The sequence below is a fragment of the Xenopus tropicalis genome, chromosome 5 (assembly GCF_000004195.4).
Source record: "Xenopus tropicalis strain Nigerian chromosome 5, UCB_Xtro_10.0, whole genome shotgun sequence".
Classification (NCBI taxonomy): Eukaryota; Metazoa; Chordata; class Amphibia; order Anura; family Pipidae; genus Xenopus; species Xenopus tropicalis.
In genome coordinates, this window is record NC_030681.2 from 42,708,796 (window position 1) to 42,731,031 (window position 22,236).

The following is a 22,236-nucleotide window of genomic DNA, read 5'->3' on the forward strand; positions in this document are numbered from 1 at the left end:
CTCCGCTGATCGCGTGTAAGTGAAATGCGTCAGGTGGGGGAGCACCGACAGGTTGGGTCTTGGCCGCCAGGGCCCACCGGGTTGTTTTCCCGGCGGCACAGTCCAACCCTGAGCTGAAGAGATATTCACCTCAGAATAGTCTCTCTGCTGATCCTTCACTTCTGCACAGACCCTGTGCTGGGGGGGAGGAGACAGTGACCCCTATAAATACTACAGTTACTTTTTAACTTCTTTAATGCCACACATAGTACTGGCAGCAGACTCCTATTGGCTGTGTCTCCTGTCAGTCTGACACTGCTTCCTGTGCCTGTGACAAAGTGCTGCAAATCTAACATAACAGTATGTGATATGCTGAGTCTGTTTGCCTATGCCATTGCAAGGGAGACATTATCCAATGGCTTTTCAATTTATGCAACTGGTTAGAGTGCACAAGCAACCAATGAATTGGTCCAATACAAAGAAAGTAAGGGCAAAGCCTGGGCGTGATGATGAAAGCATATAGGAAGTTCTCTGTGTGTCAGGTTCAAAATAGGCCACTCCCATCCCTTAAGGAAAACTGATCAGAGAGACAGAAGAAGGACTGATATAACCGGTATAGAAAGTAGCTTTTACAGTGTCCTTTTTACTTTTATTTTATGGAAAATGGATTTTCTAACACACTGAGAGCATTGTTGGTGGTTTAATAAGATTTGGACATTGAAGGTGAAAACCCCATTTAAAGGACAATAATTTTGTGCCTAATGAAAGAAAACATAATTCTAAGCAACTTTCCAATATCAATTTATTAAAAATTATTAGAGCTTTAAAAGTTATTTGTAAATGTTATTTCTATAGAAAGCAGCATTTGCTGAACTCCTGGTTGTTACTTTTTAAACAATGTTGCAAAGGTCAGTCTCCTCCAGCAAGGCAGGTCTGTCAGTCTGCTGACTTGTGTTACATTGTTTCAAATGCCAAAGCCCCCAGGGTAGAGAATAGGAAAGTAAAAAAAAACATTACAAATAAATAATGAATGAATATTGCAAAGATGCTTAGAATGGTCTACTTTTATTAGGCAAAAAATTATTTTTGGGCTTGACTTGTCCTTTAAAGCTATTTGCTGAGACTGTCATTAACCCACACATGATTAGCTCCAACCAGCAACTCAGTCAGGCACAGTGAGACAGAGGTAACTGATTTGCCTGATAAGGCACTTGAGACCTTTAATTGGTCAAGAACTGAAAGAGTAATGAAGGATAAATGGGAATAATATTGCTGTGCAAATCAGCTGATTCCCATATCTGAGGCATGGCTACTTCTATAGTTATTGCTCTGTGAGTCCCCAAATGGTTGCATGGTTGTACAATACAATTGTGTCAGATAGTGATACCCCTGATCTCACAAACTGGCCCCACCCAAGTCTGTGATTTGGAATTTCATTTGCCAAAAAGCATTGGAAGTTGTTTGCAGCAGGTTAGGTTGCGAAAGCACACTATTAAACTGTTTCAGTAATATAAGTAGAAATTATCAAATGTATCTGAAAAAAAACAAATCGGCAGATGCAGTTCATAAATACTTCCAGGAAGTAAATCCAACCTTCATGGGCGTCCGCAGAAAATTTTCCAAGGGGGGGCAAGTAAGCTAGCATCATCCTGCAACAGATAAATATATATATATTTTTTTTTTTTTTGCAGGATGATACTAGGGGAGGCTAAATATGGCCCATACACAGACTGACCTATAGCTAATGTGACACTTAGTGGATTCACTGCTGACGTAAAAAGTTAACCTCCCAACTACCTCTTGCCGTTCCCACTGACTCCCAGGGATACTGTACAAAAGTGCGGGTGGGGGTGCTTTTTTTTTTTACCCTAAAATGTTTAGTATTAGTAGTAAAAGTATTCATACGCGCACTTCTGTTAGGGGATCTGCAAACATTTGTGTTTGGGATCAGTTAGCTTAAAGGGGTAGTTCGCATTCGAATTCACTTTTATTTTTAATGGTTTTTCAGTTATTTAGCTTTTTGTTCAGCAGCTCTCCATTTGGTATTTCAGCAGCTATCTGGTTGCTAGGGTCTTATTTACCCTAGCAACCAGGTAGTGATTTAAACAAGAGATGGGAATATGAATAGTTAAGGGGCCTACTTGGAAAAATAAGTAATACAAAATTATAATAATAATAAAATTGTAGCCTCGCAGAGCAATATTTTTTGGCCCCCATTTGAAATCTGTATAGAGGCAGAAGAGAAAGGCAAATTATTCAAAAAAATTAATTAGGAAGACCAATTGCAAAGTTGCTAGGAATAGGCCATTTTATAACATACTAAAGGTTAACTTAAAAGTGAACCACCCCTTTAGATGTGTTTATGTTAGTTTTATAGCAAGAAAGGCAGTGGGTACTGACTCCCCATTATATACAGTGAGACACAGTCCGTAGTTACAAAACCAGCACATTATATGCCATGAGAAGCAGTGGGTACTGATGGCAGATATTCAGGCCCTGGCACTATAACACTGGCACTGATACACAACATTGGCCCCACTGTAACTTACTATAAATGAACAAAACAATGACAAAAAAAAAAAAAAATAGTAAGTGCAAAAAACAACAACACATATATAAACACACAATGAGCTTTTTCAGAGGGAAAGAGTTAACTTACCCTCCATGTGTTAGGGTAGGGGATAGATTATAAATTAAACAATTTAATGTCAGCTAGTGATTCTTTAGAACTGTATAGTGCCTGGGTATAGTGCCTGGGTATAGTACCTGGGTATAGTGCCTGGGTATAGTGCCTGGGTATAGTACCTGTGGGATGAAAACTGCAGCAAAAGTTGAGAGTTGGTTCTTAGGTAAAGTTACAGCTGCAGATTCATCTTTTCAGTCTTTATTTCTGTTTCCAGTTTGCAAAATCTCCCGATCCCTGTGTGCATCTGTGCTCTGATTGGTCAATTTTACTGTCTGTCAAGGAAGCTGTGCTCTGATTGGTGAATCCACAAGAAGAAAGATCCAATCGGAGCACAGCAAAAACGGGCTTGAGGGGAAAGTGCAGAAACGGAGTAAGGTTTTTGTTTTTTTTGCTACTTTTCCAGGGGGGGGCAAGTGCCCCCTCTTGCCCCCTTCTGTGGACGCCCATGCCAACCTTTTAAGGAAGTGTTTCTCCCTCTTAAAAATGGATATTTGTGTTTGCTGTTACTTAGGAGAAAGTGATGTTCTTCCCTTGTGAATGCCGCATTTCCAGCACATAAGGTACTTGCTCCTACAGTAAGGTATAAAGCTGGGCATACATAGGCTGATACAGCCGGCTGACTTGGCCACTCTTGGCAATCTGCAGCTTATTGGCTCATAAGACAAGGGGCTCATAAGACAAGGGCCTCACTAACCCTTATTTAAGACTCAGCCACATTTCATTCAGATGACTACATCTGCACCCTTACCTGTTGAGTCTGCACAGGCCCCCATATGTGATCTAATCAATTGGAACAGCTGGGTTGCTAAGATCTGCTCATTCACAGACCTTGCCAAAGGAGCAGCTCTCCCAGCGTTTTGGCAGCCTAATGCACCAGGGGGCAATACTAAGATGATATATTTATGGTTCTTCATTCCTTGTCAACCAGATAAAACAGGACATGAATTGTATCATAAAGGTCAGCGTAAGCTTCTTATAGAGAAAGAATAGAGAGGATGAAAGGCAGGTATATATAGTTCCCATATATACTGAATGCTGTGTTGTGGTGCTGCAGGAAGCAGAAGTGTACATGGGGTACATCACATACATTAAGGGTTGCCAGTTGGATGTCTGTTTTGCCAACACAAATGTAGTTTGGGTTGTGAAGCTGTTACTGTGTGAGAAATCCAATCCAGGCAGATCTTTTCCCCGTACCACACCCTAAATAGATCTGTACTTGCCCTTTAGGTTTGTTGCTTATATATTGGCCATTCGCTGCTTGAGGCAATGATATACAGGTCTCTAGCAGAGACAAACGAACTGGAAAGGATAGCAGCAGAAGTAATTATTGGATGTGGACCTTACTGCAGTCCTCCATATAAAACATACAGCCACCCCCGTTAGAATTTAGGGCGAGACGGGAACATACAGTGCATCAGGTAGATCCCATGACTTGTACAATGCATTTTCTAAACAAAACAAATGTTTTCTGCATATTTTGTTGTGAATTCAAACACTAATCAGACAAATTGGCTCTAAGTGATGTATGATGTAAATTCTTGATGTGGTAAAGCTTTTTGGATACATTAATGACTGTACATACTGTAAAATAAACAAGATCTTTTTTAACAAACAAGCAGTCTCCTCTTCCCACTTGTGTACAGAGTAAATACAAAGTATTAGGGCTCTGGCACACGGGGAGATTAGTCGCCCGCGACAAATCTCCCTGTTCGCGGGCGACTAATCTCCCCGGATTGCCATCCCACCAGCGAAAATGTAAGTCGTCTGTGGGATGGCACACGCTTCGCAGGCGATTTCTGCAAATCGCCGAAAATGCCTCGCGAGGCATTGCCAGAGCCCTTAAAGGAACAGTAACTCCAAAAAATGAAAGAGCTTTAAAGTAATAAAAATATAATGCACTGTTGCCCTGCACTGGTAAAACTGGTGTGTTTGCTACAGTAACACTACTATAATTTATATAATAAGCTGCTGTGTAGCCATGGGGGCAGCCATTCAAGCTGGAAAAAAGGAGAAAAGGCACAGGTTACATAGCATATAACAGATAAGCTCTGTAGAATACAATAGTGTTTTATCTGTTATCTGCTATGTGCCTGTGCCTTTTCTCATTTGAATGGCTGCCTCCATGGCTACATAGCAGCTTATTTATATAAATTATAGTAGACTTTCTGAAGTAAACACACAACTTTTACCAGTGCAGGGCAGCAGCACATTATATTTTAGTTACTTTTATACACTGGTGTTACTGTTCCTTTTAAAGGGTATCTAACCCCCCCCCCCCAAAAAAAAAAACAAGGTTAAATTATCTGTGTGCCTTATTGACAGATTCCTGTTCAGCACATACTTGACATTAAAGACTGTAGCCTCTTATGTTGACTGTATGTCCTACCCTGGTAATGTTACATGGCATTCATGGTGTGTGATAAGCATTGCTCTTACCCAGTGAACACAAACAGATAATGAAAGGGAGGGTGCCAGTTACTATTTAGGGCAAGGGCAGACAAAGTGTATATCCACTTCTCTCAGTCTTGCGCCTTTCTGCCTGGCTAAGAGAAGCGGATCCACTTCTGTATGCCGCTCTGTGCCAGCACTATGGCAACTAACGGAGTGTGTGCGCGCGGAGCGTATTGGAGGTCGGCCTGAAAAACCCAAAAACTAACGTTTTCCACACCGACCTCCACTCTATGTATCTTTTTTAGGTTAAAGTTCCTGACTCCATATGGAAGGATCCTGCTGCCCCAGCCCATCATGACAGAAGGAAGCAATGCTCTCTTCTACAGGTACCACTACGCTTGGGGACCACTTTCTGTTGGCAGGAGTATACTGTAAATGGGCACAAAGCAATTAGTTTCCATAGGAACATGGCTGGAAAGCAGGACATGTGTATTTGGTATTGAAAGAGCAGTGTGAGTGGTAGGAACCTTATACAGATCTACACCCTCTTCTCACGCCCAGTTTAACATTCATTTCAAACTGAGACAAACCCTGAACAGGAGGAGTGGCAAAGATCTCTCACTATTCTTGTGTCCATTTTGTAATTGATATGATGCAAAGTCTCACAGAGCCACTTCCTCAGATCAGATTTCCTGATTCATTCTATTATTCTCCTTTCCCAGACCCCCAATACTAAGGTAACAATGTTTTTATTTTACATTTGCATGGACCCGTGGCTTCCACTATGTGGCAGTACTTTGTTGCTAAAAATATATTTTTGGGTAAATCCCATAAGGTGCTGGAGGAGAGAAGCAGCTTTTCATTTTTCACAGTATAGGATATCATATTCATCCACATGTACCTTATTATTAATAATAATAATAATAATATTGGCTGCTTGGGCATGCGCAGAAGTGCTGGATCTGCCTGAGAGGAGGAGGTAACCACCTTCCCTAGCTCAAACCCTAATGTTAGGGTCTCAGATGCCTTCTCTTTCATCATAAATAACAATAACAAACCCTTAACAATGTCCATTCCACAAGGCAATGTTTAATCAGGGCCACCATTGGAAATGGCTGTTACATCCCTTGAGCCTTAAAAATCTAATTGGTGCCCATTCTGGTCCTCAAGAATGGAATGGCCCAATGTACTTGAATCTTCTGTGTCCCTGGTGGACTGCTTGGGTTTAATGCCGAATAAAGCTGGCCATACATGCACCAATATAATAATATGAAACTATGTTTCTTACGATTTCTGGGCCATGTGTGGGCTCCAAATTATTGTTCCAATAATTTTCATATCATAGTAATGGGTCATTTAGTCGTATAGAGAAGAAAATATACTATGGAATAACCAGTTGTACTGGAGGTCACTGAGGACACAGGACGAGGAGGGGCCCATGGAGGTGCATTACTGGGATCAATGAACTGAGTACAAGGGTATTACTGGCAGCAATAATCAAACGGGAGAATGGTTTACTGGGAGCAATATTTCAAGATGAAAAGTAATCATTGGGAGCAGTGAGCCGAAGGTGTTTGCATTACTATAACAGTGGAAAAGGGAGAAGAATGAATTGGATCATTGACTGAAGGGTGCATTATTATGAGCTGAAACAAGGGTGAGGGATACAGTATTGCAACAGGAAGACATTGGAAACCCTGACCACTTGAATAATTCTTCTTCTGAGAACAAAAGGGGTAAAAGGAGGAGGAAACCACTAAATGAAAGAAATGAACTGCTGCCTAATGAAAGAAGAAGTAATTCCACGCAGTTTTCCAACAGACATTCATTACAATGTGGCTTTACAGTGAATTGTACTTGTAACTGCTACTGAATCTATCTGTTCCTTGCTGGTCTCTGCTGATTCTATTGAAGCAATTTAGCCTGACCCAGCTGTAAAGCATGCAACACAATGTGGGGTAGAGACAAATTGGCTCTAAGTGATGTATCATGTAAATTCTTGATGTGTTAAAGTTTTTTGGATACATTAATGACTGTACATACTGTAAAATAAACACTATCTTTGGCTTTCAGACAGAAGAAAACAGAGCTCGCTGCTACAGTTACCACTAAGCCACTTTCATAGTAACACTGAAATGTTCCTGTATATTTTTATAGGAACGTGTCTGTATTACTTTCTCACCAGTAATTTATATACATGTTTTTAGCTCAGATTTTTATTGAATGTCATTGAGCAATATCTCCCACAAATTGCTTTCCGTTTTCTTTCATATAGAGAACATTTGTATTGTCCCATGATATCCACTAGGTGGCAGTACTTTGTAGCTAAATAAAGGAAAGGTAGCTATATCACATAAGTTGCTGGAGGAGAGAAGTTTCTCATCTTTCCCGGCATGGGATATCATATTCATCCACATGTACCTTTTTAAGAATTTTAAACTCCCAGATAATTGGCAGCTATGAATCAAAATGTACTCTACACTTTGACACCACAATCTGCTTACTGTTTTAAGGACTATCTTAGGGTGGGGCAAAATGAGTGGATTTACCAATGGGCTAGATCAGTGCTGTCCAACTGGCGGCCCTCTGTGTGGCCCCCCCCCTGTCTGGCTGCTTTGATGGCTTGCCTTTGTGTAAGCTTTAAATGGCATCAATACTGTGATTAACTGGCCCCCTGCATGGTTATCACCTCAGATTCAGGCTGTAATCCCCCTGTATTGTTCAAAAATGTGATCCACTGTGTTGTTCACACCTTTTAATCCCTACATTGTTCACCCCCTGCATTGTTAACACCTCAGGCTCAGGCTGTAATCATCCACATTGTTTAACTGTTCACACCTCAGATTGTAGGGGCAGTAGAAACCCATAAATAAACCCTGCACACTATAACAAGAACATATACTGATGTGGTACTGCAATTAGAAAGTTTTTTAATATATAGTTATTGTGCAGACTGTAGGAGCAGTGCCAGCATTGTGTCAATGTATGCTGCTTGTGTATGCCATACTCTGCCTGCCGTATGCTGCCTGTGTGTGCCATACACACAGGCAGCATAGGGCAGGCAGAGTATGACACCCAGGCAGGGTACAGTGACACAATGCTGGCACTGCTACTACAGTCTGCACATACAGGCAGCATAAGGCAGGTAGAGTATAGCACATGGGCAGCAAAGGGAAGGCAGAGTATGGCACACATAGGCCGGGTAGGAAAGGCAGATTATGGCAAGTTTTTGCTGTACTTCCACCACTAATATGGGTATGGTCATGTGATAACATGGGTGTGGTGTCACGTGGGTGTGGTTTAAAAAGGGGGAGTGGTCAAAACTGGCTTCCATTATCGGCCCTCCACCATGTAGACCGGAAAAATTCCGGCCCTCGGTACCATAGAAGTCGGACAGCACTGGGCTAGATGATTATTACTATTCATAATAATTATAACCATAATAATAATAATGGCTGTCTGGGCATATGCAGGAGTAGTGATATGTGGGTTGCCCTGCAACCAGGGTAGGCGGGTTAGGGTTGAAATTTGGGCAAACATTGCGGGTTCAGTTTGGGTAAATGTCAGACTGGGGAAGTACACTCTTCCTCTGCTCCTGAAAATTCCCTGTCTTGGAACCTAAGGCGCACACAAAAGTAGAACGCAGAGTGGAAAGACGCGGGTACAGGTTGGGTGCAGGTCAGCGCCAAAGGCCGCCCACCGTCAGTTGCCCCTTCCCCAGGATCGCACGCATCCATTTATCTCACACACAAAGCACTGGGGACAGGACGGCCAGAAATATCCAGTGTGCCTAGACCTCAGTGCTCTGTATGTGAGCGAAGTTCAGGTGCAGCTGGGCGGCATGCCACCCCTAAATTTGTGCCACCCTAGGCCTGGGCTTTTGTGGCCTGGGTCCGTAGCAGGTTGAGTTTCCTAATCCGCAGATCACTACACATGTTTTATAAAGTTATATGCTTTTGAAGGATGTTAGAATGTTGCAGACTCTCAGATGCCTTCTCTTTCCTCATAAATAACAATAACAAAGCTTTTGTGCTGTATTGCATCAGCTATGCGTGGTGTTGTCTACTGTTCTGTCCTGCTCACTGTCTGAAGTGAGATTGACAGGCAGATAACCCTTCTTCAAAACACCACACTGTGTAAGTTGTTAACTTGTTTAATGAGTATTTGAAGATGAAAGGGTAAAACTGAAATACATACAAATAAAAAGGGTATAAGTGTCTCTGCTGATGAAACAATATGCATACATATACATTACACAGATGTAATAAATCTGCTATCAAACAGAAACAAACCTCTCTCTCTCAGATGCAGAAGCTGAGTATATTAAGCAAGTAAAACTGTATACACTCACCAACAATGCTGCATAGGGCCTGTTTAGCACGGAGGAAGCTGAGAGCACATGAGATAAACTGCACAGGCTGAAAAACACCTACTTCCTGTGACCTGGAGTTATGACATCAGGGGTCAATAGCTAACTTTATTAAACAAATAACTAACACCAGGAAATATCTACAGGTGTCCAGTAGATGGAGCTGGAGGACTGCTCATACCTATAATCAAATGAAAAGACATATATCTGTCCTGACAGCACACTCCCCGCCTGGTGTCTGTAAGATCACCACAATCATTCTAGTCCAATCAGGGAGCAGGGTCTTCAGACTGAAGAAGAAGGATGAGCTCTGTCACTGGTCTGAAGAATAATGTAGAACTCCCATCTCTGGCAATCTTTATTTCCACTTTGCGAACTTTGCCATCTTTATCAGGGAAAGTCTTTGTTACACCACCCATAGGCCATTCATTCCTCTTGGTTTGTTGACTGGATGTGATAGTGATGAGCAATGAGGGTAGCTATGTAGTGATGACCAGGCACAATAATTGGATTTCTCTCCTCTGGTCCTAGGTCTGCATTTCTCAAACGACCACCTACTCTCAGTAGTCTATTTTCATCTATGAAAGGGTCCAATGCTCTGAGAGGACTATCATTTGGCATGCCTTCCTTTTCTACAATGCTCTGTATTTCTTTTGCAAAAGTCTCTTTTTGAACATTCTGATCTAGCTTTCTTAAAGTCATGCACCAAGTTTAGTTCTCTGCAAAGGTGCCAGCCCTTACAATGATCAAGTTGGCTGTCTCCTTTTTGTTTGAACAGATGAGCTACATGAATGAGGCGTGCTAATGCTCTAGTCAAAGTATTCCAGCTAGAGAACCTGCAAAAACGTTCAGACCCGAGTTCTTTATCTTTGGATGTTGTACTCAAGGTTGTAACTTGTGGACGAATCTCTGTATCTTGAGCCGGATCCACTAATGTAAAGGTTTCAGTCTCTAGTTTCAAGTGGTGAGAATGACTCAAGAAGGGTGGACCTGTGAACCACATAGTATCTTTCAGGTGTGCTGCTGATACAGATCTTGTGGCCAGATTAGCTGGATTGCTCTCTGTTGACACATAGTGCCATTGTTCAGGGAGAGAGGATCTTCTTATTCGCTGAACTCTGTTGCTAACAAAGACATAAAATCTTCTTTTTTCATTGCAAATGTAGCCTAAAACTATTCTGCTGTCTGTGAAGTAGCTGACAGAGTCTATATTTGTGTCGATTTATTTTGTTATGAATTCAGCTATATCTACTGCGAGGACTGCTGCACAGAGTTCAAGTCGTGGGACTGTAAGTTCCGGACATGGAGCTAATTTAGCTTTTCCTAGCACAAAACCTATGTGGACCTGACTTTCAGAATCTATCGCCTTTAAGTAGGCCACTGCTGCAATTGCTTGCGTGGAGGCATCTGAAAACACACAAAGTTCTTTGTAATTGGCATTTGAACAAGAAACGGATACATAGGGTCTAGTTACCTGTATGTGCTTCAACTGGTGAAGGGACTCTTTCCAATCTTCCCATGACAGTCTCTTACCTTCAGGTAGGGGTGCATCCCAATCTTGAGTCTCCGAGGTGAGATCACGAAGAAGAGCTTTCCCTTGAATGGTTACTGGTGCAGCTATCCCCAAAGGGTCATACAAACTGTTTATTGTAGAGAGGACTCCTCTTCGTGTGAAGGGTCTTTTCTCTGATGACACCTGGAAGGTCAGGGAATCGCTTTTAAGATCCCAGCAGATGCCTAAGCTTCTTTGCATGGGTAAATCATCATCATTGAAATTGAGATCTTTTAAGTCTGTTGCGTGATCTTCAGAAGAAAAAGCAGCCATTACATCACTGCTATTTGATGCTATCTTATGTAAGCGGAGATTTGAACATGCTAGCATTTTCCTGGTTCTGTTCAAGAGGTCAATGGCTTCAGCTGCAGTGGGTACTGACTTCAGACCATCATCCACGTAAAAGTCTTTTTTTACAAATCTTTTAGCGTCTGCACCAAACTCCTTTTCTTCCTGACAAGCTGCTTGTTTAAGACCATATATGGCCACTGCTGGAGAAGGTCTGTTACCAAAGATATGTACTTTCATTCTCCATTCTATGATGTCTTGTGCAGGGTCGTTGTCTTTGTGCCAGAAGAACCTTAAGTAATTTCTGTCTTCAGGTCTAACTAGAAAACAGTAGAACATCTGTTGGATATCAGCCATGAATGCAATGGTGTCCTTGCGAAAGCGTAACAACACACCAAGGAGGTTATTATTTAGGTCTGGGCCTTTCAACAGAATGTCATTCAGGGATACCCCACAACACTGTGCACTTGAATCAAAGACAACTCTAATCTGTTGGGGTTTCTTGGGGTGGTAGACTCCAAAGAGAGACAGATACCAACACTCTTCTCTTGGATTGAGAGGTGGCGCTATCTCTGCGTGGCCATTTTGGATTACCTTTCCCATAAATTCAAAGAAATGCTGTCTCATGTCAGGTTTTACTTTAAAAGACCTCTGTAAGGACCTGAAACGTTGCAAGACTTGTTCTTTGTTATTTGGTAGCTGCTTTCTTTGTGGTTTGAAGGGTAAAGGAGCTACCCAACTACTGTCTTCTGCTCTGTAGAAACCCTCGTTCATTGTTTTCATAAAGGCTAGATCTTCCAGAGAAGGAGCAACCGTCTCATCTTCTGTTGTTCTCTGAAAGATACTGTGGCTTACATGATCCTCAAACTCTTTGCAAGAGGATTTGTACGTAGACACTGAGGATTGCATGGTTACACATACATTCATGTCATAGTTTTCCCTTACATTGTAGAAGTATGGACAAGGTGGAAAGAGGGATCTGCAGCTCTCTTCTGAGGTTCTGGTGTAAAGACAGTGTACTAAGTCTGGTCTATGGACTCCTTTCAGGCATACATTGCCCACTATGACCCATCCTGTGTCTAATCTGTGTGCATAAGGAGCGTTATGTGGTCCGTTGATCTGTTGCCTCACTTTATGGACCCTAATTATGTCTCTTCCTAACAGCATAAGGATAGATGCTGATGGATCAAGTTTGGGTATCTCACTAGCAAGTGACTTTAGATGATTGTGATGAAGAGCCACCTCAGGGGTTGGGATCTCCGTCCGGTCGTTCGGTATCTCATTACATTCAATGAGTGTGGGTAATGAGATTGTGGTTTTGCCATCAAGAGACTGTAGTTCAAACCCTTGCGCTCTTCTTCCTGAAGTGTTAATCACCCCTGCACAGGTTCTGAGAGAATATGGAAACTGCTGGCCTTTTGACCCGAAGATTTCAAAGAACTCTGACCTGACCAGGGACCTATTACTTTGGTCATCTAGAATAGCATAAAGTTTGATTGCTCTGTTCTTTTGTCCTGTAGGATAGACACTTACTAAACAGATTTTAGAGCATGATCTGTCTCGAAGGTCTCCTCCACACACTTCGGTACATGTTGTAGTTACTGTAGCCTCTGCACCGTTGTCCTTTCCCTCCCCGCCATGATCACTCCCTTCTGGCGGCCTGACTGACCATGGTGCAGGACCAGGATGAAGAGCAGACACGTGTCTGTCACTGTTGCACTCTGTGCAGCTAACTGGTTTGTCACAGTCTTTCGCAAGGTGTGCATTTGAGGCACAGCAACGGTAACAAATGTTGTTTTGTTTTAAGAGAGTCTTTCTCTCATCAAGGGACTTACTTCTGAAGCCTCGGCATTTGTACAGAGGATGAGGTTTGTGGTGAATCGGACATCCTTTTGTTAAGTCCATGGTCTTAGCATCAGTGAAAGCAGAAGAGTTTCCTGTAGCTTGAGATACTTCAGTCTTGTGCACCCTGATGGAGCTTCTCTGAGGGGTGTTCTTGTAGCGGTATTTCTCTGGCTTGTTGTCACCAAAGGTCTGGAACGTCTGAGCAAAACCTGGGTCATTGTACATCTTTGCTTGTTGAGAGATAAATTGCACGAAATAAGAGAATGGCGGGAATAGTACATTATGTATTTCCTTGTACTTTGTCCCATGTGATGCCCATTTCCTTTTTAGAGAATCTGGCAGCTTTTTCACAAGGTCTTCTATTCCTCTAGCGGAATCAAGATTTTCTAGTCCTAGAAAGCATCCTTCATTTTTTGCTGCCAACAGTTCTATTACCAGATCACTGAATTCTCTAAGTTTCTTTCTGCAATCTCTTTCAAAGATATTCCCAAAGTTGTCAATCCTGTCCCACAGGGATTTTTCTATCTTCTCTGGAGCTCCATACTCTTCGTTCAACCTTTGCCATGACATCTGTAGTCCTTTACAAGAATCATTGACATATACTGCCCGAATGCCTTTCACTTGTCTGCTGGACTCTGGACCTAGCCACTTCACTAGGAGATCTGTTTCTTCTTTGTATGAAAGGTGAAGGTCTTCTATAGCATTTTTAAATGACACCTTCCAAGCCCTGTAGTTTTCTGGTTTCTCGTCAAACTGAACAAGACCTGATGTTATCATTTCTCTGCGTGCCATAAATCTCACTAAGTCTGACATCTGTTGATCGCCAGTGAGTTGGTTTGAATCAGGCTTAATAGGGAGCGCTGGCTTCACATCTGGTGTGTGCTGGTATGATCCCTCTGGAGAATGACTGTCTCTATCAGGAACCCTTGGTCGTGTAACAGGAGGATAGCTGTATTTATTAGTAACAGGTAAAGTCCACTGAATGTCATTATAATCTCTGGCTGCAGGAGTTTTCACATTAGCAGGATACAATTGTTTGAAATCCTTTTGTTCTTGTAACAGAGCACCATCTGGTGGTGAGATGTAGTCACATTTTAAGGGAATGTTCTGGAGAGGTATACTATGATTTTGCTCAGATGATGGGATAACATCACTGTCTCTGTACTCACTAAGCTTTTCTAGGCTTGGCATTGATGGACTGTACTCCTGTGAATGTTTCAGCACATATTCTTTGGTACGTTGCATAGCAGTTTCTGGTTTTACATCAGGCTGCATAGTGAATTTCTGACTTGCTTGTTCTGTAGTGTCAAGAGCTGCATCTAATGCATCTGCTTTGGCATTTGCGATTGCCACCGTCTTATGTAAGTTAAGAATCTCTATTGAAGCTTCTAAGCGTGTCTTCTCTAATTTTAGCTCTGTTTCCTTCCCAGTAAATGTGAGTTGAGCTAGTGCAGCGGCAGCTTCTGCGCGGAGAAGCGCAGCGTCAGATACCTGGGAGCGGTTTGAGAGTCTGGATGAATGTGACACCCTAGATCTGGTTTTGATTGATCGTTCAGACATCTTGCTGTCTAATCTTGATAAGAGTTAGCACGTGGTACTATGTTAACTGAAGCTGTACTGTATCTTTGTGGTACTTGCTAATCCACTCTGCGTGTGGGCCTCTTGATACAAGCTGTTGTTTTACTGTGCTGTATTGCATCAGCTATGCGTGGTGTTGTCTACTGTTCTGTCCTGCTCACTGTCTGAAGTGAGATTGACAGGCAGATAACCCTTCTTCAAAACACCACACTGTGTAAGTTGTTAACTTGTTTAATGAGTATTTGAAGATGAAAGGGTAAAACTGAAATACATACAAATAAAAAGGGTATAAGTGTCTCTGCTGATGAAACAATATGCATACATATACATTACACAGATGTAATAAATCTGCTATCAAACAGAAACAAACCTCTCTCTCTCAGATGCAGAAGCTGAGTATATTAAGCAAGTAAAACTGTATACACTCACCAACAATGCTGCATAGGGCCTGTTTAGCATGGAGGAAGCTGAGAGCACATGAGATAAACTGCACAGGCTGAAAAACACCTACTTCCTGTGACCTGGAGTTATGACATCAGGGGTCAATAGCTAACTTTATTAAACAAATAACTAACACCAGGAAATATCTACAGGTGTCCAGTAGATGGAGCTGGAGGACTGCTCATACCTATAATCAAATGAAAAGACATATATCTGTCCTGACAGCACAGCTTTGACAATGACCATTCCACGAGGCAAGGTTTAATCAGGGCCAGCTCTAACATCTGTAGGGACCCATAGAGTTAATATGCCCCTGTGGCTTTAAACCCTACCATTTTCTTCTTTAGCCTGTTACTGGGCATGTGTCTAGTTTACCATTTGCATTTTGTGAGATTAGCTGGAAGTACCCTTCCTTACAGGCCTTAGAGCTGGACCACGGTTAAGACCCAGGAATCAAGGTAGTTGCTATTCCTGATCCAAAGTCGGCTGTTTGGGATCCTTAACAGTTAAGCTACACATCCTGAGGACCTGAGATATGTATCCAGACTACTCTCCACAGTGGTGCCATGCTGTTTGGTTGTCTTTATTCCATGTATCTTTGCAAAGGGGAAGAAGCACACCAGTGTGTCGGCAATGCCTTTAAATCATTTATTTGCAGAAATGAACAAACAGCACAAGCTTTCGGGGGTGACTCCTTCTTCAGGTGAAATACACACAAGTGAACAATTTACTCACTAAATACCTTAACAGACCATGTGACACTACCATGTGACCCATTAACCCCATCTCGGCTGCAATGCCAAACAGTCCCAAGCAGCCATTCAATTATGTGAATCGACAAACCCCTTCATAGGAGTCCTTTACACTTCATAATCTGTAAAACATATAACCATAAATACAAAGTATCACATTTAAAAACCAATTATACCAAGTATCCTACAATAAACAGTTACAAAGGCTATAAAAAACATTTCAAGATGAAGCTTTTGTTTAAACCTTGAGGAGAAACAGAATCCAGTTTTTTAATCCACACTGCCTCTCTTTTTAATCCACACTGCCTCTAGAACTGCTTATTACAATAATAATGCTGTGAAGTGACTTTACTGTTCCCTTAATATAATTACAGAATGTAAGGAAAAACCTTTATCTAAGGATCTAACCAATTACCTTTGAAAGTACATTTCATGGTGGGTTGAGGCTTCTTTTTTTTAACAGAGGACGTTGGAGCCTGTATCTATTGATTCTATTGATAAAAAGCTCAATATTAATATTTCAATACTTTATTATTGATAAATGTTATATTTCCAGTGCACAAAAGCTTAACAAGGGCCTTACTGCTTGTTAAAAGACTCTGGGATCTTTTACCTACCTGTAATTTATCTTTGGAACCACAAGGTGGCATTATTGTGTTTCATGGTCTGAATTTTATTTAAAGAAAAACTATACCCCACAAACAATATATGTCTCTATAAAAAATATATTGCATAAAAAAGCTCATATGCAAAACCCTGCTTCATCTAAATAAACCATTTTCATAAAAATATACTTTTTTTTTTTTAGTAGTATATGCTATTGGTAATCCTAAATAGAAAATTTTAAGAACTAAGGGCCGCCTCCTGGGATCATAGGATTCACAGTGCACACAAACAAGCCAAGGCGCACATACATGCTAGGCCACAACAGCCAGTCTGTTACAGTTAGAGCTGCATTATTTCCTGTTAGGGATCTCTGAGGGGGCACACCGCCCATCACTAAATAGCAAGATTCTTTAATAGGTCACTTCACATAATATAAATATATATCTTTTGGTAAAGTATTCATTATGGGGTATAGTTTTCCTTTAATGTGAACAATTATCGTCTGATCAAAGAAGCAACATCATGTCATCTCATATCCACCCTTTCAGCAGGCATGTGGCCAGGATTTATGAGATGCTAGCAATATCCATGGGATATGGGTTACTTTACCTTAGCAGCTATACTATATAGGTGGATTTCCATGGCTGTTCGTTTGGGTTCAGATTAGGGCTTCAGTTGTTTTATCTCAGCAAATCCTTTCTATACAGACGTGGCTTTGTGCATGGGGGCTTTATTGTGTGGAAACAGGAAATGGCCTTCCCCAAACTATTTTTTACAATGTAGGAAGCACGGAATAGTCAAAAGTATCATTGTATGATGTAACCTTAAAGTTTGCTTTTACTTGGACACAAGGCCCAGTCCAAATCATGGAAAATAGCTCCAGGCTATTAAGCCTTCTCCGCCAAACTACATCTGGCATTACACATTAAGGCAGGTAGGATTCTTGGCATCCATCAATCCCAGGCTCCCAGGCTCACCTGTCAGACTGCCACATGGAGAATGGGGTACATCATTCCATAGCGCGCACTTTCCCAGCTTTAGAGCTAATGGTGGAGGCCTTAACACCACTGGCTGACAACTGCCCAAAGCGATGTTAGTCATGTGTGAGTTTTGTCTGCCAATAACATCCCCATTATTCTTTTGCTGAAGTTGCTTTCAGAGACAGCCTGAAACTCTGCAGTGAGTGTTCCATCAGAAAGCAGGTCATTTTTGTCATACAGTGTGTCCCCTAATGCTAATCTATATTTGACTTTAGATATACGCTTGGTTTGTTCTGCTTGTTAAAGTGTAAAGAATTTTATGGTAATTAAAGCATATGTACAGTATGAAAAAAGAAAAAATCGGTTGTGCTATCCAAAATCAAATCTATAATAAAGTTAACTTGGAATGCATATTACTAAATGGTGTGGCTTCCGACTATAAACATATTAAGTGCAAAATACAAAAAAGGAAGTGACTCACGATTCAGTAGGTGCAAAAAAACTGCCTCCATGCAGGTTTATTGGAGTCTGTATCCTTCTCACTGATTACTCAAATAAACCTGCATGGAGGCAGTTTTTTTGCACCTACTGAATCGTGAGTCACTTCCTTTTTTGTATTTTGCACTTCATATGTACAGTATGTAGACAAGAATACATGCAAATGGCAAAATCATGCAGTAATTAACCATTCAGCCTGCATACCCATTAGTTACTAACTTTTAAGTTTCCCAGTGTATGTTGCCTTTAACCTCCCCAAGAAATAAATATCACCTTTTGCCTATGGATATCAGTATAAACAGGTGGTTGTGCTATGATTATTTTTTAAATTACTTAATTGCTCTTTAAATTATTTTTCAAGAATTTCAAGAAACTCCACCGTGATCCTAAGGTACTATCTCAGGTTATCATACATTTTGCATATAATTACATTAATCAGGCATTCTGTTTGGTAAAAATAGTTTATTTGAAACAAATCTTTCTTTCTAATGTGAGATGTAAGCATTACAGAACATTCAATTTCCGTTACTACATTTTCTGCTATGGTTTCTGTATCTTTTGCTTAATTGTTACGACCTGTTACCTGTAATTTCTCTTTGTTTTTATTTGATTAAAACAATAAAAAATAAATATAAAAAATACATATGGTGCCCATTCTGGTCTTCAAGAATGGAATGGCCTAATGCAGTTGAATCTTCTGTGTCCCTTGAGGGCCGCACAAGACAAGGACACAGAAATTTCAGGGTCCAAAGGATGGTACAGGTTTATGAGTATAGCTTTGAGAGGTAGATAGACCTTTCACTACTGAAGAAACAGAAAATGTAGAATGGAATAGCCAGTTGTGTATCACAAAGAGGATGATACAAAAAGTGAAATAGAGAGGAAACCAGAGGTCAGTGAAGACACAGGACAAGGAGGGGCCCAGGGAGCCTTGGCTTTATATGAGAGGCTTTGCTGTAGCATGAGAGAAACCTGGAGTAGAGTGTAGGGTGCATTACTGGGATCAGTGTACTGAGGGTTATATTACTGGCAGTAATAATCAAACAGGGCGAATGGTTTACTGATGGCAATAATTCAAGATGAAAAAAGATTAATTGGGAGCAGTGAGCCAAAGGTGTTTGCATTACTATAACAATGGAAGAGAGAGAAGAATGAATTGGATCAGTGTATTGAGTGAAGGGTGCATTATTATGAGCTGGATACAAGGGTGAGGGATACAGTATTGCAACAGGAAAGAAATAGGGAAATGCTGATGAATTGAATGGTTCTTTCACTGGGAACAGAAGAGGTAACTAAGAGTAGAGGAAAACTGGTAAAAGCTGCCAAATAAAAGAAGACGTAATTCAGTGTAGTGTTACAATAGACATTCATTACAATGTGGCTTTAAAGTGAATTGTACTTGTAACTGCTACTGATACTAGAGTCTGTCTGTCCCTTGCTAGTCTCTGCTGATTCTGGCTATGGAAAATGTTGCAGGAACCAGCTGTGAAGAAGCATGCAAGGCTTTGTGGGGAATTAGTCTTGTATGGAGAAAAGCTGCTACATTGTCAGAACCAGAACTGTGAAACACTGCCCAAAAATGCACACCTGAGGGGTTTCAAACAGATATTGTAATGTATTCAGCTTTAAGCTCTGGTGCAATAAAAACTTTATCTGACTTTAGCCTTAAGCCGGCCATACATGCACAATTTTGCATGATATTTGGTGTGTGTATGGCGACTCGAAAGTGACTGATATCGCAAAGGCTGAGGATATCGGTCATTTTGTCAATTGGGCAGGTCAAAAGATTTTGATCGGGTGCCATTGAAGGCACCCAAGCAAAATCTATGTTTAGGGCTGAATCGGCAGGAGGTAAAGTTTCTATTGTTTCTACGTCCATATGAGACGATTGAGCCCTGAACGTCAGTGGAGGGTGGGAACGATCTTTTGTACGACTGATGGTCACACGAAAGATTGTTATTGCTACGTGTATGGCCACCCTAAAGCTACACCAACCAACTCAGATGATTCTCAGTGCAGGTACTGTGGCCCCACAATCCTAACCAATATTATCGCGCTATGGCTGCCGGATGGTTCACTCATCTTGTCTGTATGAAAATCTTATTTCACTTCCTGATGTTTCAATCTTTTTATCCTGTCAGCCAGAATGAGGTACATATACTGGTACATATACTGGCACAAATAGTGGCACATTCCCTAAGGCTGCATTTGCTGTGTGCTAGGGCATGTAGAGACTGGAAGGCAGTCAGGTTTGTAGACAGGCCGCACAGCCTCGGATATATTTTACTTTTGAATTGTTCACATTAAGAACCAGAAAAGAATATACGGGTCCTGCTCGGAACGAAATTCATTCTAATTGTACCAGCTGCGTCACCATTGTTTTACTTCTTGTTTGGGAACCGGCACCAGAAAGGGGGTGACATTGACCTGGGGGAAGGCTACACTGATACCCCTTTATTCGCACATATTAGAAATCCCAGAAATGCCACAGAATCCTTCCAGTTTGCATCTGTGCTGCTGACCTATATTGCTGGCATACTCAGCGGGCCTATAATACATGCTTCGTATAAAGCAATATTCAATATTTAGCCTTTAGGTTTCGTGTAAATATAACATTTATTTCAGGTGCTGTATCGGGTTGCGCGATAATAGACTGCTCAGTGGAAAGCTTATGTACAGTACAAGGGATACAGTCCGACTGCCACCAGTTTCCTTGACAGCTCACACGAAATAACGTCACCCGTAACATGTGATGCGCCCCGCCCCGCCCACTTTTCCTTTTCCCACCATTGAAGCGCCGCCAAGGTTCGTAATGAGAGCTGAGTAAATACAGCAGTGCTGCAGTCTCCCCCAGGAACTAGAGCGCCGAGTACCACAGCTTGGAGCCTGACAGAGGCAGAGGCGCGCCAGGCCCCGGCACTGAAGGCTTTTGACAGCCGACTGGGCGGGAAGTAGAGAGACCTGGCCGTTCCTGCTGTAACCGGGAGTGCGCTGCCCCGGGTCTGCTTGTATCGGGAGCGCGCTGCCCCGGGTCTGCTTGTATCGGGAGCGCGCAGCGGAGCCGGCCAGTCCATTGGAACTTACCGGGGCGCCAGAGGAACATGGCGGCTCCGCTCGCCCAGTTCGATGAGGACTGGCAGGACTTCTACGAGTTCCGAGCCGCTTCCAGCAGTGACAGCGGCTGCCTGGATAAGGTGAATTCCAACACGCCCTCAGCTGTGGCTCCTCTCCTGGGCCAGGGGGCCGGGGCCGTGGTGGCGCTGGAGGATCTAGCGGAGTTGGACAACGGCTTCTCCATGGAGATCATGGGAGGGTTCAAGTCCATGGAGGATCTGGTCAATGAGTTCGACGAGAAGCTGAGCGTGTGCTTTCGCAACTACAGCACCGACACCGGCACCATCGCGCCTGTCAGGCCCATCACCGAGGAGGGAATGATGAAGGACGATGAGTGAGTAGTGTTTCCTGGCACTGTAACTAATGGTGATCCCTGCTGTGCCCACCGGCCTGCCTGAGGGAACTGAGCCCTGCTGCCCCAGAATAGTGCGTCATGCCCAGCAAATCAACTGGCATGGTACCGTGTGGGACTGGGACCCAGGGGCCAGCAGAGACCCTTACACCACAAGCCCACTATACCAACTATTTGTCCTCCTTTCCTCACCCAACCTCTTTATTCTCCTAGTCTCTTTTATTTACATGCTAGCATCTATTCTTCCATCTATTTCTCCCCTTTGTTCCCATTCAGAAATAGGGAATGAACATATAGCAGGCCAAATGGTCAGGAGCAGGAGGGCCCACTGACACCTGGTATCCTGCGGGCCAGTCCCACACTGCATGTTATGGGCACTGTATTGCAGTGTGACTAACAGCGCTGTGGGTAAATATGTATTGGAATGTAAAGGGTAAATAATGGCTCAAACATTTGTGTTTGTGCCACACAGTTGCTGTAGAATTTGCAATAGGCAGCAGAGTAGTGCATGCCCGCACACCCTGGCAAATGCAGCAGCTACACAGGAGAAAAAAAAACATTGTGGCATTTACTCTGGGTCAGTGCATGGGCCTTCTGTACTGACTGCCACTTCAGGCCCCACTTGGCTCATAACCCTCTGGGACCATTATTCAAAAATATTGCATGTCCTTTGAGTTAGGGACTATTGCCCAATTAATAACAATTAGTAAGATTGAGAAAGAAAACCTAAGATGTATCTCACTGAAAGGTCCTGAAATAGCATACAATAATTAAACACATTATTCAGTGAGAAACACAACCATCT

The 22,236-nt window shown here is 42.2% G+C and overlaps 2 protein-coding genes and 1 long non-coding RNA gene across 7 annotated transcripts in view; 1 reads left to right on the forward strand and 2 right to left on the reverse strand.

The window, feature by feature from the left end:
* Positions 1 to 1,034: 1,034 nt before the first annotated feature.
* On the reverse strand, positions 1,035 to 4,272 carry LOC108647666. Its single transcript, XR_001924602.2, has 2 exons — positions 3,119 to 4,272; positions 1,035 to 1,572 (listed from the first exon to the last, which is right to left on the reverse strand). It is a non-coding gene; the product is annotated as an uncharacterized LOC108647666 (long non-coding RNA).
* A 4,825-nt stretch (positions 4,273 to 9,097) lies between these two features.
* Positions 9,098 to 15,353, reverse strand: LOC101734088. 3 transcript variants are annotated; one of them, XR_004222769.1, is made up of 3 exons: positions 15,118 to 15,353; positions 9,408 to 14,950; positions 9,098 to 9,240 (listed from the first exon to the last, which is right to left on the reverse strand). XR_004222769.1 is itself a non-coding variant. In XM_012962498.2 (2 exons), the coding sequence occupies exon 2, from the start codon at positions 14,668 to 14,670 to the stop codon at positions 10,648 to 10,650; it is 4,023 nt and encodes a 1,340-aa protein (XP_012817952.2). In that variant the 5' UTR covers positions 14,671 to 14,950; positions 15,118 to 15,353; the 3' UTR covers positions 9,098 to 10,647. The 3 variants fall into 3 exon arrangements, 1 of the variants encoding a protein (XP_012817952.2); XR_004222770.1 differs by having other exon boundaries at positions 9,408 to 15,353; XM_012962498.2 differs by having other exon boundaries at positions 9,098 to 14,950.
* Positions 15,354 to 20,707: 5,354 nt separating this feature from the next.
* The window catches only part of fez2 (fasciculation and elongation protein zeta 2 (zygin II)), a 28,065-nt gene continuing 26,536 nt past the window's right edge, over positions 20,708 to 22,236 (forward strand). Inside the window, 2 exon segments of one of the 3 annotated variants that reach the window (NM_001016344.2) lie at positions 20,792 to 20,965; positions 20,997 to 21,413. In NM_001016344.2, coding sequence (NP_001016344.1) covers positions 21,067 to 21,413 — 347 coding nt within the window. In that variant the 5' untranslated portion in view covers positions 20,792 to 20,965; positions 20,997 to 21,066. 3 annotated transcript variants of the gene reach the window in all.